We start from the raw sequence: 20,854 nt of genomic DNA, 5'->3' as shown, positions 1-20,854 counted from the left end.
GATGTATTTTTTAATTTATTTCAACTTTTGACAAAACAAAAACGCCTCAATTGTTGTGATTATGTATAGCTACTTCACAATCGTTTCAAGTCGCGTTTTTGATTAAAATAAGAAATAGACTACAACAGACTCTGCATGACTTGATCAGGTGATCAATTTTCGATAAACACGAAAACAGTTCACTTTTGAAAACTTTTGTTAGCACAAGCTGAAAGGGCATATTAAATTTAAGTAACCTGAGAATTTTCAGCCGTATATCTCAAAAGTAGCCATTGCAACGGCCGCCGAAAGTTGGAAGCATTTGTAATTTCTTACTTTCTTACTTTCTTACTTTTCTTACTTTTCTTACTTTAATTTCGAAATTTTTAAAACACACATGAAATATTTCCCTAAGCACTACTTAAAAAATTTAGAATTTACAAGGATTTGTACGGAAAACCATGCGGCTGGGTGGCAAAAGTTGTTTTTCTCATTCAAATAATTCTAACTTTCGGCGGCCATTGTAATCGCTACTTTTGAGATATACGGCTGAAAATTCTCTGGTTACGTAATTTTAATGTGCTCTCTCAGCTTGTGCTAATAAGATTTTTCAAAAGTGAATTGTTTTCGTGTTTACCGAAAGTTGATCACATGATCAAGTCATGCAAAGAGCCGACTGTCTGCCCTCGTGGATAAATGGCAGAAAGGGGAGGAGACTGCTTACATTTCAGACTGGAACAAATGTTTTCACAAATAAACCAAAGCAGAACAGAGCTTATGTTCTAACAACATAATCATTATCAGGATAATTTATGTTCTCACCATCCTGAGAAACCTTTGAATTCCGCCTTTCTGTGTCATTGTCTGAAAACCAGGCGTTTAAATCAATAATTATCACTATCCCGAATTCCTTTTGCGGCTCTACATAGTCATATAATTTTACTGAAGCATACAAGATGATACAAGGTCAGCAAGTTTAATCCCCTTTTTTTTGTGGTTGATTATATTTATGCTGCATAGGTATTTAGATATGGTATGATAGACATATTGTTCTGAGCATATATAATGTTAGCTTTGTCTCAAAGGCTCTCTGGTTCGTGATTGGTTGAAGGAAATTTTGGGTGTGACATTCAGTTTTATAGCAGCATTCTCAAAGCTGAGGTCCCATTCACCCTGGTGATTTGGAAGAGAGCAGATCGAAAACAACACTAACAAGAGTTGTAAGGTTTATCCCAGTCTTACTTCAAGTCTACCATTATGGTAAGTTCTGGACGGGAAAAGGTTTTACAATGTATTTTATTAATTCTAATTGTTTATTTTACTCAACACTCAACTTTACTTCAAGTTCTTGACGTTTAATTGATCTAGTTTATCCAAAATTATTTTCATTCCGCAGACTACACCAAGCGTAAAAAAAGAAATGAAGATAAAGCTTCATATGGACGGTGAAGTTAACGGGCATAAGTTCACGATTGAAGGAAACGGACAGGGAATGCCCTACGAGTAAGTAATTCTTTTAAAAAAAATGTTACATCATTCTAAGCAGGCTTCTGACCTCTTTGCTTCAAACTGGTTTGTTCAGAAGAGATTTCAGTATACATTTTACGTTTTGCTTGTGTGTAAGAGATTAACCATCAACAATTTGTCTGACCTGATCCTATGACTTTCAACCATAGCACTGCAGAACAAAATATGCCGTTTTTGTTTTCTAGCCTATGATAGTTATGGCAAAGAACTAAAAACCTTAAGGAAAGTCTCTTCCTGACCTGGCTAAGAAATCGGTAACTAAAACTTACCTATCCTTGCCATATTTCTTTTAAAAGAATTTACGACTACAAGTTTTGTTTCTCTTCAGTTAAAAATGCTAGATCGCAAGCTCAGTTTTGTATGTTTTTTTTTCTTTTTTTTTTTTTTAACACAAGGAGAATTTACTTGAAACAGACCCTTTATTGTCCCTCTATCTAACGTTTTATGAGATTGAACGGCACACCCTCTGTGGTGTGATTAGAGACAGACATATTAGTCTGATTAGACTATGAACACCCCTCCCTTTTTACATTATCATGTGATCTCAGCCATGTTGCTAAAGGTGCATTTTCTCAAGCAAGTGGTAGGACTGACTCAATGTAAATATCTGAGTTATAAAAACAAGAAAGTCATTAACTCAGACTATACAATATTTTAGGATATAAAAGAAAGCTACGATTAAATTAACTAAGAAAACAGCTTGCTTTTAGCGGTTCTGAAATCTTGAGTCATGGCCTTTTAAAAGCGAAATAAGACTTTTACTTGAAATTGAACCGTTGCCTAATTGCGGTCGTATATGCATGCGTTGCATATGAATTCGTCGTTTTCTTACCCAGCTTTGATTTCCCGTTCATGTTTTTTTTTAGGGGAACACACACTGTAAATCGTACCGTCAAAGGGCGGACCTGTGTACGTTTTCTTACTCTGCCTTGATTTCCCGTTCATGTTTTTTCTTTTAGGAAAACACTGTATAAATCTTACAGTTGCCAAGGGCGGCTTTCTTTACGTTTTCTTACTTAACTTTGATTTCCTTTTCATGTTTCTTGTAGGGGAACACAAACTGTAAATCGTACCGTCAAAGGGCGGACCTGTGTACGTTTTCTTACTCTGCCTTGTTTTCCCGTTCTTGTTTTTTTTTTTTTTTTTTTAAGGGAAACACTGTATAAATCTTACAGTTGCCAAGAGCGGTCTTCTTTACGTTTTCTTACGCAACGTTGATTTCCTGTTTATGTTTTTTTAGGGGAACACAAACTATTAATCTTACAGTTACAAGTGGCGGACCTCTTCCTTTCGCTTACGATATTCTGACAACCGCGTTCCAGTACGGCAACAGGGTATTTACCAAATACCCAAACGACATACCAGACTATTTTAAGCAGTCGTTTCCTGAGGGGTATTCTTGGGAAAGACACTTCGAATATGAAGACGGGGGCAAATGTGACGTTAAAAGCGTCATCAGGTTAGTAAAATCTAAAACCTGCAGTGCTCAGTGCTTAAGTCGTTTAAGTCGTTTTCATCTTTGATATATAATCGCTTTCATGCGCGCTTTCCTGCTATTGCTATTACTGGATAGTGTCTTTCTTTTTAAACTCTGTTTTAAACTAGAACTGCGTAAGCCTCTTTTTCAAAATAGTTTTCGTAAAAAAGAAACGAAGAAGAGAAAAACCCGAAATTTTTATCTTTCATTTATGTAGTACATAAGTTGCTAACTAACAATGTTTTTGGTCGCATTGTCGCGTACACTTAGTAAATCTCGCCCCTCTTTCGTCAGCTTGGACAAAGAGGACAAGGGCTGTTTTGTTTATAAGATTCAGTTCACTGGGAAAGACTTTCCAAAAGATGGTCCAGTTATGCAGAAGAAAGTTTCGAGATGGGAGCCATCCACTGAGACAATGTACATGAGTGGTGAAGAACTGAAGGGTTATGTTGCCCACGCCATGTTGCTTAAAGGTGGTAGCCATTACCAATGTAACTTCAATAGCACTTACAAGTAAGTGTTTACGTTTTTAAGTGTTTTGGTAATCTAACGTAAGCAATAAAAAACGTTTTTGCTGCTTGCATAGCCTGGTATACCTCTTGTTTTGCATAAAAAAAAACAAAAAAAACAAAAAACATAACAAAACAAAACAAAAAAGATGTTATCAAAATACGAATTTTGCTTGTTTAAAATGTTCAGCGGCACCCAAAGACTGATTGTTTCCTTATACGTCAGAAGTGTCTAAAATGCTTTTCTTGAGGCTTTAGAAGCCTGTTTGGTTAATTTGGAGCTGCCGTACAACTATTTATCTAGTGTTCAGATGTCTTAGGGGAACGTTTGGTTCATTTCGAAAGTTTTTCTTGGTGGCTTTTTCATCTCACCCCGAACAGCTAGCTACACTGTATGGCCATGATGGGTCCGGCCGAAATTTCGAGGATATGGAGTAGCCTAATAGTAGATAATTCTAGGTGACGTTTTGTCTTCATACAGAAAATTTTAAGGAGGCCTTTTTAGACAGTAATCGCAATATCTTGGTAATAAAAGATGAAATTCTTAGGTGAGTTGGTAATCAAACATTTTTCAATATTTTAGATGAATGACACGATTATCCCGAAATTTGTAGCCGTAATATTCGAGCTTTAGAAATTTCTACGGAATATTTTCTCCTTGAAGTAGATATCTTGCAGAAAAAGGCAGTTCTTTGTAATTGGGCGCCCTTCTAAAGACGCCACCATAAGCAGAAAAAAGTTGATGCAGCATGTTTGAAAAGATCGTCCTTAAGCAGTTGAGGAAAGTGATAAATAAGACAGTTAAATCTCTCCAATTACAGTGGAACCTTGAAATATTGAAGGGCCAAGGGACTGGCAAAACATGTTCGCTATAACGAGGTTTTGTTACTCGGTCGAGGTCCTTTTTGACGTATTTCATTCACTATTACTGGGATAAAGAAAATCTTTCGTTATACCGAGGACTTCATTATATTGGGATTCGTTAAATGGAGGTTCCACTGTAGCACGTGCTTGAGGGATAATCGCGCGAGTAGCAAAATCTTGACATTTTATTTCAACTGTGATTATATTCCCTCAATGCCAAGAAGCCTGCAGCCAATCAGAGCGCGCATTTCATCTTAGGGCGCTTACCATTTTTCAGAACTGGCTAGCCAGAGCAATGCATTCGTCAGAAGAATTACACTATATATTAATCAGGGCTATCCAGCCAGATAAGTTTATTCCTAAATGACATGCTCGGATGTGATGGGCTTTAGTAAAAACTGATTTCGAGGAAAGACTAAATAATATTTCATTTCCAAATTATTTTGGTCCTGACTTTTGCAAAGCGCCCTTATTAAGTTATTCTGTAATAAGGTTTAATTATAAGCAACAAAATTCTATCAAGACATCGGAAGCTGTTAACTTGGTAATTGTAATATTCGGCTAAGATACGTGCTCGCGCAACCTGATGAAGTACTGTTTTGTGCTGATCTCAGCTCTTTTCTTTTTTGCAGAGCTAAGAACCCTACAAGTATGCAGTTGCCGCCATTTCACTTTATAGACCACCGCATTGAGATTTTGGAGCAAAAAGATAATTTCAACGAGGTGAAACTGTATGAGAAGGCTTCGGCTCAGTATTCTCCGATTCCAGCTGTGGTCACCAAATAAAGAACAGGCTTAAAGAGCGAAAAGCCAAGACAACATCAAGGAGGAAAAAAGCCTCTCTGTGTTTAAGGCATGTGCTGGGAATTAGTTTTCGTTACTTTGGATTCAAGAATTCGTTTCTGGAGTTGTTAGAATTCGAATGTAGCTGTAGAGTTCAAGTATAACAAAATAAGTTTTTCTCTTTTTTATTTTTGCATGATTTCATTATAGAGACAGAGTTGTTAAATTCATTTGTAAACAAATACGATAAGAATACTGTAGGTGGGAATTAAACTTGTTGCAGAATTCGGGCGTTATGGACTGTTCATTTGTTTTGTTTGTTTGCTTGTTTGTTTTTTACTGCTGGCTTGGAGAGTGTTGACTTTTTCTAGTAAATGCTTTTAACAAAAAAAATTATCAGTTAATTTCCTTCCTTGGTTTTGGGAATGCATGGTGGATGCTTCAAAGACTCTTCAAAATCAGACAATCACTCAATTTGAGACAGACAGCCAGTCACCTCCCCCATCCGATCCTTGAGTTAATTTATTTCTTAATTTGAATTAAAACCTTTAAATTGCTTCAAGTTTCTATTATTATTATTATTATTATTATTATTATTATTATTATTATTATTATTATTTAGCAGCAACTTGTCATGGAGTTAGTTGTAAAATTGCTTTATGCGAGTTTCCTTCGTGTCTTGTTTCGATGCTCCTGGACTCTATTTGAGACATAAGCCGCTTTTTCTACCCCTGAAAGGTCGCCGTTAGAGCGGGCTTCAACCGATGGAAACTTTAAACTTTTTCAGATCAATAATCGAGTTTCTAAATTACCTGTTAATTGCAGCGGAGAGATATTTAACTTCAACCGACTCCTACCGTTAGCCATGAAAGCCAAAATATACCGTTAACCGCAATTGTCTCCACCGCATTTAGAAAAGAGTGGTTACTGAAAGGGAAGGCTTGATGTGATCTCATTTTTTTGCCTATTCCTACAAGGGTATCCCTCTCTCTGAGTAAAACGTGTCACTAAAAAGTTCCAAATATTTATTAATATTTAGACAATGACTTTCATTCTCACCAACTAGCATTTTTATCCATCAAGGAAGGGTAACCAGACTTCAAGATATAAAAATGGCTACCAAAATTAACGTAACTGAAGATGTAATTTGACCTGTCCTACTAGAGTTGCTAGTGTAAATGGATTTGCATTTTCTTCGCTAACATCTTCATTTTCCGTAGATCAATCGCCGGTAAAGAGAAACGGTCTGAATTAGGATATATCGAAGCGCTAATTCTCCCCCTGCCCGTAACATGATAGCCGTAAGACTACTGTGAACCTCGCTAATGCTGAAACCTCATTAGCCTGCGTGGCCGGCGTTGAAAGGAGAAGGGGAGGGGGGAATTTGGGCGAGCGAGGTAGAATCGAAAGGAACGCGTTCCCCTCCTCCCTCCTCCCTCGCGCGTGGTCTCGCGTCCTCTTTCCCTTCCCCTTCCCTTTCGAACGCCTGCCACGCAGGCTAAAACCTCATTATCACCTTTGTGTTGTAATAAACCGGTTCCTTTTAATTTGAGGCTAAAATATTGTCGATGTTCCCAGCGCCACAGACTTTCTACAGTACACCGGATAGGATGATTTGTAGATGGCAATTTCGGCAAACTATTTTGGTATCAAACGAGTTATGCAGCAGAGAACACAGGGTTTTGATTACTTAATGTAAAGATGCGCGATTTTTTTCTATAGCTACTTACTAAGCCATCCATTTGATATCTTTCTGTAAATTCCAAAATGGCCGTATTTATACTAGAAGACGTCTTAGACGTCCAGACGCATTAAACGTCTGACTGTTAAGTGCGTCCTGTTTTTACACTAGACGTCTTAAACGTCTTAGACGACTAATTCATTTGTTACGTGTTGCGATCGGACGCACTTAACTTCAGACGTTTTATTCGTCTAACGTTTAATGCGTCTGCCTTATTTCCCGTATTTATACTGGACGTCTTAGACGTCTTAAACGTCCTCTAGTACAAATACGGTCAATAGCCGAAAAGGTTTCGCTGCGCACTGAAACAGCTTCTTCAAGACCCCTTTGGAAAAACCGCTTTTCAAGACACGGAGTTAAAGAAAAGATCCAAAGAGAATGTTGCGTGCAAGGACGAACGCGAGGTTGAAAAAGACAAGGCGAGAAACTACCCTGCAGCTTGCTCATCCAAGAGCTACACAGACGAAATTGAGAACACAGGTAAAGGGAGAGGACGGCGCTCGCGTAATCAGACCGTGACCTTTCCATCACAGGACACACAATCTCAGATCATCTAACGGTTAGCATGGGTTGACAACCATCCCACAGCCCCTGCAGGGATAAGCTCCGGAGACGAAAGTCTGAAGCCAAGAGAAGATTATATACACGACATGAAATAACCGTTGAGGTACACCTAGAACCCAGCGACCGATCATCAAAACAGGAAAATTGGAGAAAATACAACAACACCAAACACTCACCGTGATAAACGTTCCAAGAAAAAAGTAGTTTTTTATGGTTCACTCAGATTCCGTGAGCAATCCATTAAACCAGAAAATGGTCAAAATTCCAGTGGGTAGTTTAGATCATAATGAAGACGCCATTGGAGATGTTTAAAACACATCCTATGCAGGGGTGGATCCAAGGGGGGTGGGGGGGGGGGGGGGGGGCGATGGATTGGGTGGCTAGCCACCCCTCTTTAAAACAGCTCAAAAAAATATATACCGAAATATAATACGTGTCAATATACGAAAATACGTGGGAAAAAAAGAAATCGAGAAAACTATCGGTGACAATATCTCTCGTTAACGTAATCTGGTCAGGAAAATAGGGCTTTCAGACTCTTATTCCTCAAGTAATCCTCTTCACCTCCAAGTCTGAGTAAGCTACAGTAGAACTCAGCTCGGAGTAGTCAATCGATAAAAATCGGTATCGATGAAAGCCGATTGCAATCAAGTGATTATTATCGACTTATAACGGAAAACGGAGAAAATCGATAAACTAAATTGCTCTGTCAAATCGATATCGATTTTTCTTGATTTTAGGGAATTATAATGGAAGTCCGACACTGTTGTTTTTTCGCATAAGTTAGATACCGGTAGTACAGCTGAGAAACACATCCAAGAGCAACAACTGACCAACAAGCATGAAAATAAGAAATGTGGAAACTATTACAGACACAAGATTCTCTCTAGAACCCTTTTGTACATAATAACAAAAACGGTTCGGTTTAAACACATTCGCAGTTCTCGCAGGCAAAAATCGCGAGAAATACAACCTTACATAAAAGATTTCCCAGCCTGAAATTCAGACATCCCCTTGAGTCGAAGGGATATCTGAAATTCAGGCTAAAAGATTTCCCTAGATAGATTTGCAACTTTTTCCATTATCAATCGATAAAAATCACTTGACCGCTGACGATTTTTATCGATTTCGATTTTACCTAATGTATTAGCTACTCCGGGAAGTAATTACACGCGGAGCTGATGTTATTTGGAAAGGGTGGCAGATCTAAATCGTGAAAAACTAGGCGCCTACAAACTTGGCAAATATCGGTAGTCAGAAGAAGATTTTTAACCCGGTTTTAAACAAAAGATAAGATTTTTTAAACTTTTTTTTAAAGTCATAATAAACTGTTTGATCCTTCGACTCTCAATTGCAACTCAATTGTCAACAAATTCACTGTTTGCATGAAATGGTGTACTGTCGCAATTTGTAATAATCATCGCACTTTGTAATACCTGTCGCAATTTGTAATAAATCCATCGCACTTTGTAATACCTGTCGCAATTTGTAATAAACCATGTCGCACTTTGTAATAAAAAAGCTGTCGCAATTTGTAACAACTGTCCATCGCACTTTGTAATAAACTAAGCTGTCACAATTTGTAATAATTCCATCGCACTTTGTAATAACTTTTTGAGAGTAATTAACTTACTTTGTCAACATTAATATAACGCCAAAATATGCATGGTACTTCATAAACAAAGATGAAGATGACGTCTGCTAGCACGTAACATCTCCGCTCATTCAAACATTTAACTTTATTCACAGTCCTAAACATTTTTTTAGATTAATGTTGATTAGTTATCTGACTTACGAAATGCTGTATTCTTGAACCTTGCTATTGTACTAGGTGGCTTGCATTCAATGGTTACCCGGCGGGTGTACTTCCTTATATGGCCAATACGGGGATGTGCCTCTGGACAGAGCATTGCCAGAGTAGAGGATCTAGACAGAGCTAGACACACTAGACACAAACAAGCCATTATTAAAAAGCATTTAATTTCTGCTAATCGTAATATCCATCCTACATCATTCGAATAAGGACACCAGGAGAGTTCAAGCTTTCCTTGTTAGATCTTATAACAGGTTGACACATCACGTAGTACACCGTTCTTGTCTAACGAGCAATCTTAAAGAAGTAATAGTGGCTTCCATATTTTGGCCAACTAAATCAAACGAGGCCTGGAAAGATTCAAAATGTTTACTGCAAATAAAACAAAACGTCACTAGTGACAAACCTTCGAACCACAACAGAAACCTAAACACAAAATCCAATTAGTCGCTGGCCAATACCTTCGTATGTACCTGTTTTTATAACACTCACTTGGGGTCTTACACTGAGCCGGCTGGGCATTTGGTCCATTATTCTCACTTGATTTGGTCCCATATAGGAACAAAAGGAGTACTCATTCCATCTTAAAACAATTGTTTTCTGTAAGGAGTCCTCTAAAGCAAATACCATGGGGATGGTAAAAAATTCTCCTTCCCTGCGTATATACAACTCGTAAGACCTTGCAATTCTTCCGAGCGTGTCTGGATTACTGTTTTTCTACAAAATGGAAAGAATGGAATAAACCACCCATTACTACTTGAGTTACCCTATCTAAGGATCAAACCAAAGACACAAGGCCAACAACGTAAAAAATGATACTCTATTAAAGGCTCGAGATCCTTAAAAACCTTACCCTATCAGGCGGTACTTACCTATCTAGCCCATCCATATATGGGATTATCCCCCCCCCCCCCCCCCCCCCCCGCCGAAGACTTCACGTGTCACGTGGCAAGCAAACATGGATTTGGACGACGAATGCCAAATTATTCATGAATTTTCTGTTGTTAAATGTTGCCTTTCTTATTTAAATATTTTTGAATTTAAACGTGATTTATATCTTTTTGGTGATATGTCACAGGAAGTTTCATGTCTTTCATAAAAGCGTTTCTAGTTAGTCACGTGATTAATCAAGGCAGAAAAATTTATAGCGGAAGACATGCATGTTTGACCAAAGAAACGAACATGTTAGATGCTAGCAGACGTCATCATCTTTGTTTATGAAGTACCATGCATATTTTGGCATTATGACAAAGATCTGTTTAAGGGAAAGTGAAGTTTGGCAAAAAGTTGTTTCAAAAAAGTTATTGTCACACTTGTCACATAAGGGTTGCCGCCTTCTCTCCTCTCCCGTCCAGTTGCGTAAGTTTACTAAATACTGGAAAACACAAAACTTTTGGTCATGTAGTAAAAGCGACCTTGCAATTTCTTAATTTTTCAAAACTAGAGCTCCGATCATGAATATTCCCAGACACTGAATATTTCGAAAAGAAAACTTCAAACCGCATTTACAGTATGGAACAAACGTTTACTGTATGTTTCACAAGTGTTTGTCCGAATTTTGCCGGAGTACCTGAGACGATGTGCCGATCTAGTTTATGAATTATTAGATATGCGACAAAATACCAATTAAATTGACCGTTAGAAGAGTATAGTACTAGTGACTAATCAGTTTAAATATATAAATAATCTGAGATAAATAAGCAAGGTAATAATTGATTTTAGAACTTTTCTTAATATGGTTATCGCTAATGTCTTCTATTTTGCGCAGTATCTTTTTTGTATCTTTCTGCATGAAACAGGTCACTTTATATCAATAGTGAAAAATGAACTATACAGTCCTGCGGATAAATTGGTCAAAGTTATACTAAGATTTGTATGCTTTTGTTACCAACACATGAGCGGAAATTTCCTTTTATGCTTTATCAATAGTGTTGATTATAAAGAAAACAAAACCAGTTCTCCCTGTGAACGTTTGAAGTTGCAAAAAAGGAAACCTAGGTTGACTGATTTATTTGGCTGCTCTTTCATTCATGGCCTAAATTCCACCATCCATACCCGCTGTCCACTAAATGGTTAAGATACTCTTCCCCAACTGATATATATATATTTATATATATATATATATATATTTTACGTTCTAAATGTTTACTTTTTTTTATTTGGAAGTTATCTTCAGATTTCCGGCATCATAGTAAATAGAAAAGACGTCAGCTGTCGATGGAACGTTGAATAAAAAATATTTCTTAAGTTAACCGAAAATCGATCAAATGGTGATTTTTTGGGGGGGTCCTGAAATGTACCAGTAAATATTGAAATTAAAAATATTTTTTCATTGTTCGCTTTCACGTTCCGTGAATTTGCGATTTCACAAAGTTACTCGGCTCAGTAGCCTGCGTTGTAGCCGGCCCACGCACCCGTCTAAACCCTTTGTATGCAGAAGGTTTAGAGCGTCTGCGACGCAGGCAACCGGCTCAGCTATAACTAAAAAAATGTGTCATTTTAGGGGAAAAAAAGTAGCTTTATTCCATATTATAATACTTTTCTGATATTAGTGAAATACAGAAATCCGTGTTACTTAGGGAAAGATTATGGGTAGTTGTTTACTAGTGCTCCTTTGAGGAGGTGACTCATTATAAAATACGATCCTTCCAAGATTCTAGGAGGCGGTGTATAAAGGTAAAGCACCATCCAAGAATGGTCGAAGGAAAAATAACTCATTACAGTTCTGAATGATTAATTATCACAAAGATTCCCCTCCCACATAACTCAAGAAACAGAATACAACATCATGAGCTACGCACATGTTTTTAAAATATAAATCATTATTTAAATGTGGTTAAGGATTTTAAGTAAAGTGGAAGTCATTTATAATAATAAATTCAAAATTGCGGATTCAAGATGGTGGATGATTTCAGTTCCTGTTTTAGTAATAAGTGACATCATCATGACATTATTGCCATTGCCAAAATTTATTTATATGTGTTGGCCAATTTCTTGATTATATCAGACAGTCAACTTACTAGTTAAGTATTTTTCGCTTTATGGCTTTATACTTTGAGGAAAATTTGAAAATATATGTTGAGAAATTGTATTTTATGAAAAAAGAAGCATTTCTCTCAAGCGTTTCTTTCGAATCTATCATCATACGAGCTGAGGTAAAAAAAAAAACAACTTCAAATCAAACTTATTTAGGGAACGATAGTGGGTTCATGATAGCTGGTCAGTTAGCTGGTAGGTTCATAACAGCTGGTCCAAGCTCTTTAGCTTCATCAGCTACTTCTGATTTCAGATCCTTTGACGGCTGAATGTACAATGTTCTTTACTTCCGTTGCTAGGCAATACAAAGAAAAATAAATGCCTTTCATTTTGCTCCTTTTATAAAATCTCGAAAATTTAGCACATCAATTTTTTGACGTTTGTTTGTTTGCTATTTTACTTCTAAACAACTTATCAGTTAAGTATTTAAATCATACAAAGAAGGGACATGAGCTAACATGAAAGCAGTATATTTATTTCATCAATTAACATTTGACTCCTCTGAAGTCGAAATCCCCAAGAAAATGTTCTTTTTTTCCCAGAAATAAATCTAGAATATACTCAAACTTGATAAGCTTACACTAAAAAAATAATTGAGCTAAGGAAAAACAAATCTACATTGTTTAATTCGCTTATTTGCCGTTAACAATGGATACAATATATCTGATACTAAAATATTTTCGTAGACCACACGTGCGCTACTGGGAAGAAAATCATTAGAAAATTTGAAAACAAATTGCCTTTATTCTAGCTTAAATATTTTAAAATCTACGAAAACTATAAAGCTATGTAGAAAAAAAGGGAAAAAGTGAATCGCAAGATATTTGTTATTTAATTACTGTACTCTATTTTCGGATCCCTGAATACCTGTTCAAATATATTTAAACAATCACTTAATTGTTCAACCCTAGGAAAAAAGTCAGCTGTACAAAAATCAAAAGTATTCAAAACGTGGCTCAAAAGAGAATTCAAAACTGAAACTCAGGTGTCAAAAATAAGACACTTAGTCCCCACGTTATGTAACAGTGAGAAGAACGTCTCAACTATACATGGAACCTCATTCGAAAAACATCAAAGTAAACTTCGGCGCTCTTTAGATACTGTCATAATTTGATAGTGGATGTGGGGCGGGACGCGCCGCAAAAATTCTGAAAATGCAAGATTACTCTTCCACCACAATATCTGTGCTTGTACTTCTGCCATTACTGGCTGTCTTCGCAGTTGCTGGAAATGTGCTCGTTCTTGGTATCATTGCTCGGTTTAAGAAATTTCGCACCTTTCCAAACATTCTAATCGCTAATCTGGCGTTCATGGATTTACTCCGCGGGCTCATTGAAGCACCCATGTACCTGCTTTGGGGTGTCCTTAATGTCGCATGGTTTACAGGAAAGACTTTTGCGATAATTTCGCTTTTTGTGACCCGCCTCTGTTTCCATCTTAACACCGTCTCCATGTTGGTGCTGCTCGTAAATGTGTCTATGGCAATAGCACTAGACCTAAAATATTTCACATGGAAGACGAATGAAAAAGCTATGGAAATAGTACTTATAGAGTGGGTGGTCTGCTTTGGCGGAACTATTTTGTTGTCGTGGTTTGATTCTGATATCGACCTTCAGGATGCTTCTGTTTTCAGTTACCGTCGGGCCTTTTTAATTAAATCAAAAATGGTCTTGATAGTGATTCTCGCAGTGTTTATTTTGACTACAATTGCTATCGGTGTCCTGGTAGTTTGCTTAATCCAAAGGAAGAAACGCCAGGTGAGATCAAAAGTTTATAATAAGTATTTTTTCTATTTTATTTTCCAGGCATCCTTATGCCACCCTGATAAGGGAATGTGCAATAATTATCAGAAGGGGGGTTCTAAAATCCAATGGGGATGGTGGGGGGGCTAAACTTAAATTATGGTGTAGGGTGGGGGAGTTTAGTGTGTGAGTTTAGTGTTTAATGTCAATTTTTTTTAACATAGAAGGAGGGTTTCAAGTTATATTGATGTTTGAGTGGTACATAATTTATTCAAACTTAACTTCTTTGTTATTGATTTGGCTTCTAAGAATATCACGAATATCAAGAACAGTACATGGCACACCTAGAACCCGTAATTAATAAAAACTTTGCAATGAGGCATAATCTGTAAACTGAATAGCCTTTGTTATTATTAAAGACTTCTTTACAAAAAAAAAAATCAAGAACAAACGTGTCACAACGTATATGTAGTTTGACACAAATCACAAACAAGCAAAACAACTATTACTAAACATGACAATGTGAACAAAAGCTGTGAACCAGGTCCTTGGCTTTCCCAATAAAGCATGATTTGCATGCAAGTATAGATCACGCAGAATTTGTCAGTTTGTGAAGTAAATATTGAGAGATTTTCTTCTTCAATATGATCTACTTGTGGGATCCTATAAATATCAGTTCCGGTACTCACTGATAACGGGGCTTCCCCCTTATGAACGGACGCGCGCAAGGGAGACACGCAAGAACCACCCCCCCCCCCCCCCCCCCCCCCCTCCAGGTTATTGCACAGGTTATTGTATTATTGCAAAGCCCCTATTAAACAGAGTGTTGGATTCGCTAGGATTTGAACAGTCTCGGAGTCGGTTATTCCCATGACCTATGATATGCTGGAAGCTTGTTTACAATCAAACCAGCAACGTTCATATCCAAGTCTTAGGTTTTTATAATTTCTCAGGAGAAGAATGTTTCAATAAAAGCCTCTTGGACCAGGGCAAATCGTTCTCGGCGTAATATATCGGTGTAAGATATCTAAGTAGCTCTTAAAGCAATGACATACAATAAAAGCATTTGAATATTACAGGTTCATTTGCAATAATAATTATATTTTCATTTCAGAAATACAATATCTTTTATCATGTTGAATTGAAGAGAAAATTTATCATTTTCTGATTCTTAGGGATGTAGAGTCAGGGATGGTCTTATTTCAACCATATGTAGAAAATATAGCGCATTAACCTGATTTGATGGCATTCTTTCATAGAGAAAGCGGTTAAATCTGCCCCGACTCCAAGGCCAGGCCAGACTTCAACTGGATATCCAGGCTTCCAAAACTGTCATTATTACTGTACTTGCATTCCTAGTGTGCTACATACCGCCCCTCTTAATTGCAATCCTGGGTCCTCCTAAAGCTGATCCCATCAAAGTGCATTTTCCTCGTCACATAGCTTTCCTTTGCACGCTCCTTTCCAGCGGGATCAATCCCGTCATCTTATGTTTTCGAACGAAAAGGTTTCGCCGCGCACTGAAACAGCTTCTTCAAGACCCTTTCGGAAAAACCGCTTTTCAAGACACGGAGCAAAACAAAAGATCCAAAGAGAATGTTACGTGCAAGAATGCATGCGAGGCTGAAAAAGACAAGGCGAGAAACGACCCTGCAGCTTGCTCATCCAACAGCTACATAGATGAAATTGTCAACACAGGTAAAGAGAGAGGACGACGCTTGCGTAATCAGATCATGCCCTTTCCATCACAGGATGCACATTCTCAGATCAGGCCATGGTTAGCATGGGTTGGCAACCATCTCACAGACCCTGCGGAGATAAGCTCCGGAGAAGAAAGTCCAACGCCAAGAGAAGATTATAGACAGCATGAAATAACTGTGGAAGTACACCCAGAACCCAGCGACCGATCATCAAAACAGGAAAATGGAGAAAATCCAGCAACACCAAACACGTCACCGTGATAAAAGTTCCAAGACAAATGAAGTCTTTTTTATGGTTCACTCAGATTCCATGAGCAATCAATTAAACCAGAAAATGATAAAAATTCCAGTGAGTAGTGCAGATTGCAATGATGAGACCATTCTGGAGATGCCTAAAACATATCCTTTGAGCCAAATATCAAGCTCCATAATTATGGACGGTCCTGCGGCCAATTAAGACGTAGACGTTAATTCAAGTCCCAAGGACGACCCATCAAACCAAAAAAAAATGTGCAAAGTCCAATTCCCGGCACAAATTATGCAAGATGGGTCAGGCCATGGCCAGATACTGAACTGAGATCAACCAGGCCAGTAAATCAGAAAATGACAGGAATTTATTATAACTAGATTTCTCGGAGGAAGTCTTTGTTGAGTGAGATTTATTAGCGAAGGGAGAAAGCCTTGAACAGGAATGTTGCGTTACCGACCAGTGCAGTGGGTCTAATACAACAGTGAATTGTGGAACTTAAACGGGTGCCGTACCCAAGCTAGGATCGTTTTTCTGCCTTTCCATTGCAAAAAACTCCTAAAATATGTGATATTGCGGTTATAAAATTCTCTATTTCCTGACAGCTACGGAAAAAAGCTGAAAAACAAAAAGCTTCTGGTCCTTTTGCTCTGTAAAAAAAGCGAACTTCCAATTTCCTAAATTAAATACTAGTGCTCTGAGCCTCTGATCATGGATATTCCCAGACATTGCATATTTCGAAGAGAAAACTTCAGACGAGATTTATGTTCGACAAGTATTCGTCCGAAATTTTGCCAGAGTGTTTAATGTTCCCGTCTAGTTTATGTATGATTAGAGATGTGGCGAAATAACGGTTAAATTGTCAGTTAGAAGAGTATAGTACTACTGACTAATCAGTTAAAATATGTAAATAATCCGATGTGAATAAAATTATAACTGACTTTAGAACATTTCTTTGGTTACCACCAATTTATTCTAGATATTCTATTTTGCGTTGCGTAGTTCAAACCAGTCTTCCATTTTGTGTCTTCCTGCGAATGAAATCACATGCATTATAAAAATAATAAATTGAGATGAGAGTGGCCAGAAAAATGAATAATTACACAGAATTGCGAGTAAATTGGTCAGAGTAAGCCTAAAATTTTCAAGCCTAAAAGCGAAAATTTCCTTGTATGTTTTGTCAATAGTGTTAATTATTGAGTGTTCTCTCTGTGATCGTTTTGACGCGAAAAGAAAGAAATCTAAATTGACTGGTTTATTTGGCTACTCTCTTATTTTGTCCACGAATTAAATTCGACCATTCACACCTGCGGGCCACTAACTGGTTCAGGGACCGCGCAGGGGGGTGGAGCTGGAGGACCCCCCCCCCCCCCCATTACTTTTTCAGATGTTTTTTACTTTGGTTACCCCGATCTGTCACTTACCACAAAAAGAAGGTGTAGTAATCTGACAATCCTGAACACCACAAACAGAGAACAGACAAACTTTGTCTTGAGCTGTTGCCAATGAGTTTGTCGCTCTTAATGATAATCGGAAAGGCAACTTTGGCACCTTCCGAATCCGACTTAAAAATGTCCGGGTGACACTCAACCGTTTTGTGTGTGGGCCAAAGTCTATTCATTTAAATTTTGGTCTAACGTGCGGGCTAGGTTGTAACTTGTTGTTATAAGTGTCGATGAAACAGTTACAAATTTATATTACTATTAGCAGTTTTAGATGGATTTATAGCCATTTCAGAAGACTTAAATTTGAAATTTTCCCGGGGAAGCATACCCCACTACCCCCTTAGTTCGCTCACGCTTACGCGTTCGCATTAGCACCCCCGCATGAAAATCCGCTCCGCGGGCCCTGTGGTTAAAGATAGTTTTCCCCAACAGACCGATATATATTTTACGTTTGGATTTTTACTTTTTTATTTCCCTCGTATTAGAATTTTTCGCAACTATCAATGCTCGTAATACAAAGGAAATTCGTAGTTATTTTGTTACAATGTTCTCGTAGATTTCGGCATAGTAACAGAAGTAGAAAAAAACGCCAGCTCGCGATGCAACCTCATTTAAAATATTTTTTAACTTTACCAAAATTCGATCAAATGGTGATTTTTTTTGGACCTGAAATATACCAGTAAATATTAAAATTAAAAAGATTTTTTCTTTGTTTGCCTTCGCGTTCCGGCTTGTGCAATTTTACAAGTTTTTATGTCTCAGCTGTAACTTGAAAAAATGTTTTAAAATGTGTCATTTTGGAAGAATGCCATACTTTCCTGAGATTGATAAAACACAGAAATCTGGTTTACTTGGGGAAAGACTGTGGGTTTACAGTTTACTTGTGCAATTCCTTAGAGAAGGAGACTCATTATGAGTTACGTTTTCGGGGGGTGGGAGCAATTTACACTGGTAAGCCCCTTCCCAGACCAGTCGAAGGAAAAATCATGACAGATCTGAATGATTGAATATCACAAAGATTCCCCCGCCACATCGAGAAACCGAAAATTGTATCGTGAGCGACGTACATTTTCAATCAAAATTTCAGTGTTTCGCCGGATTATAAACGCCGACAGCCGAGAAAGTGGATACGTATTTTCCCTTTCCTTTTTAAAATGTTTTCACTAAACCCTATCCGGGCTGGGGGACCTTGCTAAAACGTGGAATAACTTCAAAACCGTCCACGCTATGACCGCCAAACTTAGCGTTTTTTCCTAAAATTTATCTGGGAACATCTGGGAAGATTTTTTAAAAGGACTTTAAAAAGTCCTCGTGACGTGTATATTAGCATTGACGTTACCATGGAAACCGAGTTTGTTTGCCATTTGCATTTTTTTTTTCAATAAAAAGGTTTTTATTTCTACTTTTACCTAACGAATTATTATACTACACTTAATTTAGGATTAATTTATCAAATTTATTACAACTGCTCCACTGTAATCCAGGCTTATTTGCGATTAGTTTGAGAACAAACAAAAAAAAAACATGAATCTGTATATGACTAAATGGCAGATGCGGGGTTTAATTTTCATAAGTGTTCCTTTCCCTTTCACAACTTGCAGATTTTTTTTTTTTTTTTTTTGCTTATTATTAAGCATAGTTTTATACACAGATTAAATTTGCCATTAAAATTACCTGATTTATACGGATTTTAAGTAAACTAAAATATATTTAATAGATTCAAAATGGCGGATTCAAGGCAGCGGATGGTTTCATTTCCTTTTTTGTAATAAGTTACATCATCATGACATCACTGTTATTGTCAAAGATTACTTATGTGTTAACCAACTTCTTGATTACACCAGACACCTTCTATTTCAGTATTGTTTGCTTGATGGCTTTATATTTTAAGGGAAATTTGGATTCTGCAAATAAATTCAACAATATGACTTCGTAATTATATCAAATTGCCATTATGTGTCACTCAAATTATACCTAGATGTTACAATGATAAGTACATTATTCTGTGTAATTTTGGTGGCCGTATCATGAGGGTCAGCACATTTTGTTTAGTTTTGCCAATCATTACCTTTATTCGCAGATAGTGACTGTTTCGTGACACACAAACATGTCTTAAGGATATTATTTTTAAAGTTGTAGACAACAGAGATAAACTTTTAGGAAGATAGCCTTTTTAAAAAATTCGTATAGGCAATCCCTTTTTCATCTTTTTCAGTTTGTTCATTTGTGTCCTTACCTTTAATGTTTTGAGTCGTTCGTTTAATTTATCTTATGCACAGTTAATCAGACAGCACTTCAATGGGTCGGAATTCCAGGATTAATTTCGTGACACAGCTCCCTTAAGTGTTTATTTTGAGAACAGTTTGCCACGGTACTGAAAGATGACAAACTTCGTCAAGCAGAATTGTTCCCCAGAATTCCCTGTTCAAATTAAAGATGATTACAAGAATGGCAGTCAGGTGTTCATTACGCGAGCTAGTCTTAAATATGTAACAACAATAAAAATGTTGTGACTAACACGGACAATGTTATTCAAGAAACTTGTGACTTATTTAACGACTGAACTGAGGGCAACTGATACTAGGGCAACCATAATACTCTCAGACTTACATGCAAACTTATACCCACACCGTGACACAAGGTAAAGAGAGTGATTGTAGCCCCCCTTCCCCCTAGCTTTTTCGTTACGTTACGATATAATCGGCTCCGAGATAATCGGGTCCGCTGAATTGAGAAAGCGCAAACACGAAAATAAAACGGGAGGAAACTTTTTGAGGGCCGTAGGTTAGAAAACTGTAATAGGTTATTGCGCTTCCCTCTTTGAATAAAGTTATTGTATTGTGTTGTATATTTTGAAAAGTCTGTCTACCCTTAATAGATAGGCTGTTATGTCATCTACAAAATGAATAGTTATTACATATGTTAATATTTCAGGATAGATTTGCAAATGGCGCTGTTTGGGGCCAACAACTTCCTCCAACATGGCGGATTTTTTTTAATCAGCTTTTTCACTAGCTTTTTCCACTATATTTTTCGTTTTCCCCCGAAAGTCTTACTGAGAAATAAACATACACCTTTCAACAGCTTAACGTGTAAAAGATGCTTTAATACATCTTTACGGCTACTTTACAACTACTTCTGGCTTAGAACAAGACTCTAAAAGCTTACAACATCGCATTTTTAAAAATACGTTTAAAATTTTACACCACACCTCAGTTGTCATTCAATATATCCTTAGCTGTTCCAGGCACCGAGATAATCGGATCCGCTGAATTGAGAAAGCGCAAACACGAAAATAAAACGGGAGGAAACTTTTTGCGTGCCTTTTTATTTTGCTTCTTCCCCACTATCTGAGAGCCTGGAACAGGCTAATATATCCTACACATATGAGCCGATTTCAACCAAATCCTGGGTGCATTTCTCAGAG

At 37.3% G+C, this 20,854-nt stretch overlaps 2 protein-coding genes across 2 annotated transcripts; both read left to right on the top strand.

The window, feature by feature from the left end:
• The first annotated feature begins 1,111 nt into the window (after positions 1-1,111).
• LOC140933353 (GFP-like fluorescent chromoprotein cFP484) lies at positions 1,112-5,157 on the top strand. Its single transcript, XM_073382893.1, has 5 exons — positions 1,112-1,239; positions 1,376-1,482; positions 2,747-2,965; positions 3,278-3,496; positions 4,989-5,157. The coding sequence occupies exons 1-5, from the start codon at positions 1,237-1,239 to the stop codon at positions 5,140-5,142; spliced, it is 702 nt and encodes a 233-aa protein (XP_073238994.1). The 5' UTR covers positions 1,112-1,236; the 3' UTR covers positions 5,143-5,157.
• An 8,290-nt stretch (positions 5,158-13,447) lies between these two features.
• On the top strand, positions 13,448-15,996 carry LOC140934559 (growth hormone secretagogue receptor type 1-like). Its single transcript, XM_073384163.1, has 2 exons — positions 13,448-14,050; positions 15,295-15,996. The coding sequence occupies exons 1-2, from the start codon at positions 13,448-13,450 to the stop codon at positions 15,994-15,996; spliced, it is 1,305 nt and encodes a 434-aa protein (XP_073240264.1).
• Positions 15,997-20,854: the final 4,858 nt, after the last annotated feature.

The sequence above is a fragment of the Porites lutea genome, chromosome 4, assembly GCF_958299795.1.
Source record: "Porites lutea chromosome 4, jaPorLute2.1, whole genome shotgun sequence".
In the NCBI taxonomy this organism is placed as follows: domain Eukaryota; kingdom Metazoa; phylum Cnidaria; class Anthozoa; order Scleractinia; family Poritidae; genus Porites; species Porites lutea.
The sequence above is the reverse complement of the archived record's forward strand: the minus strand, read 5'-3'. Positions and strand labels throughout refer to the sequence as shown.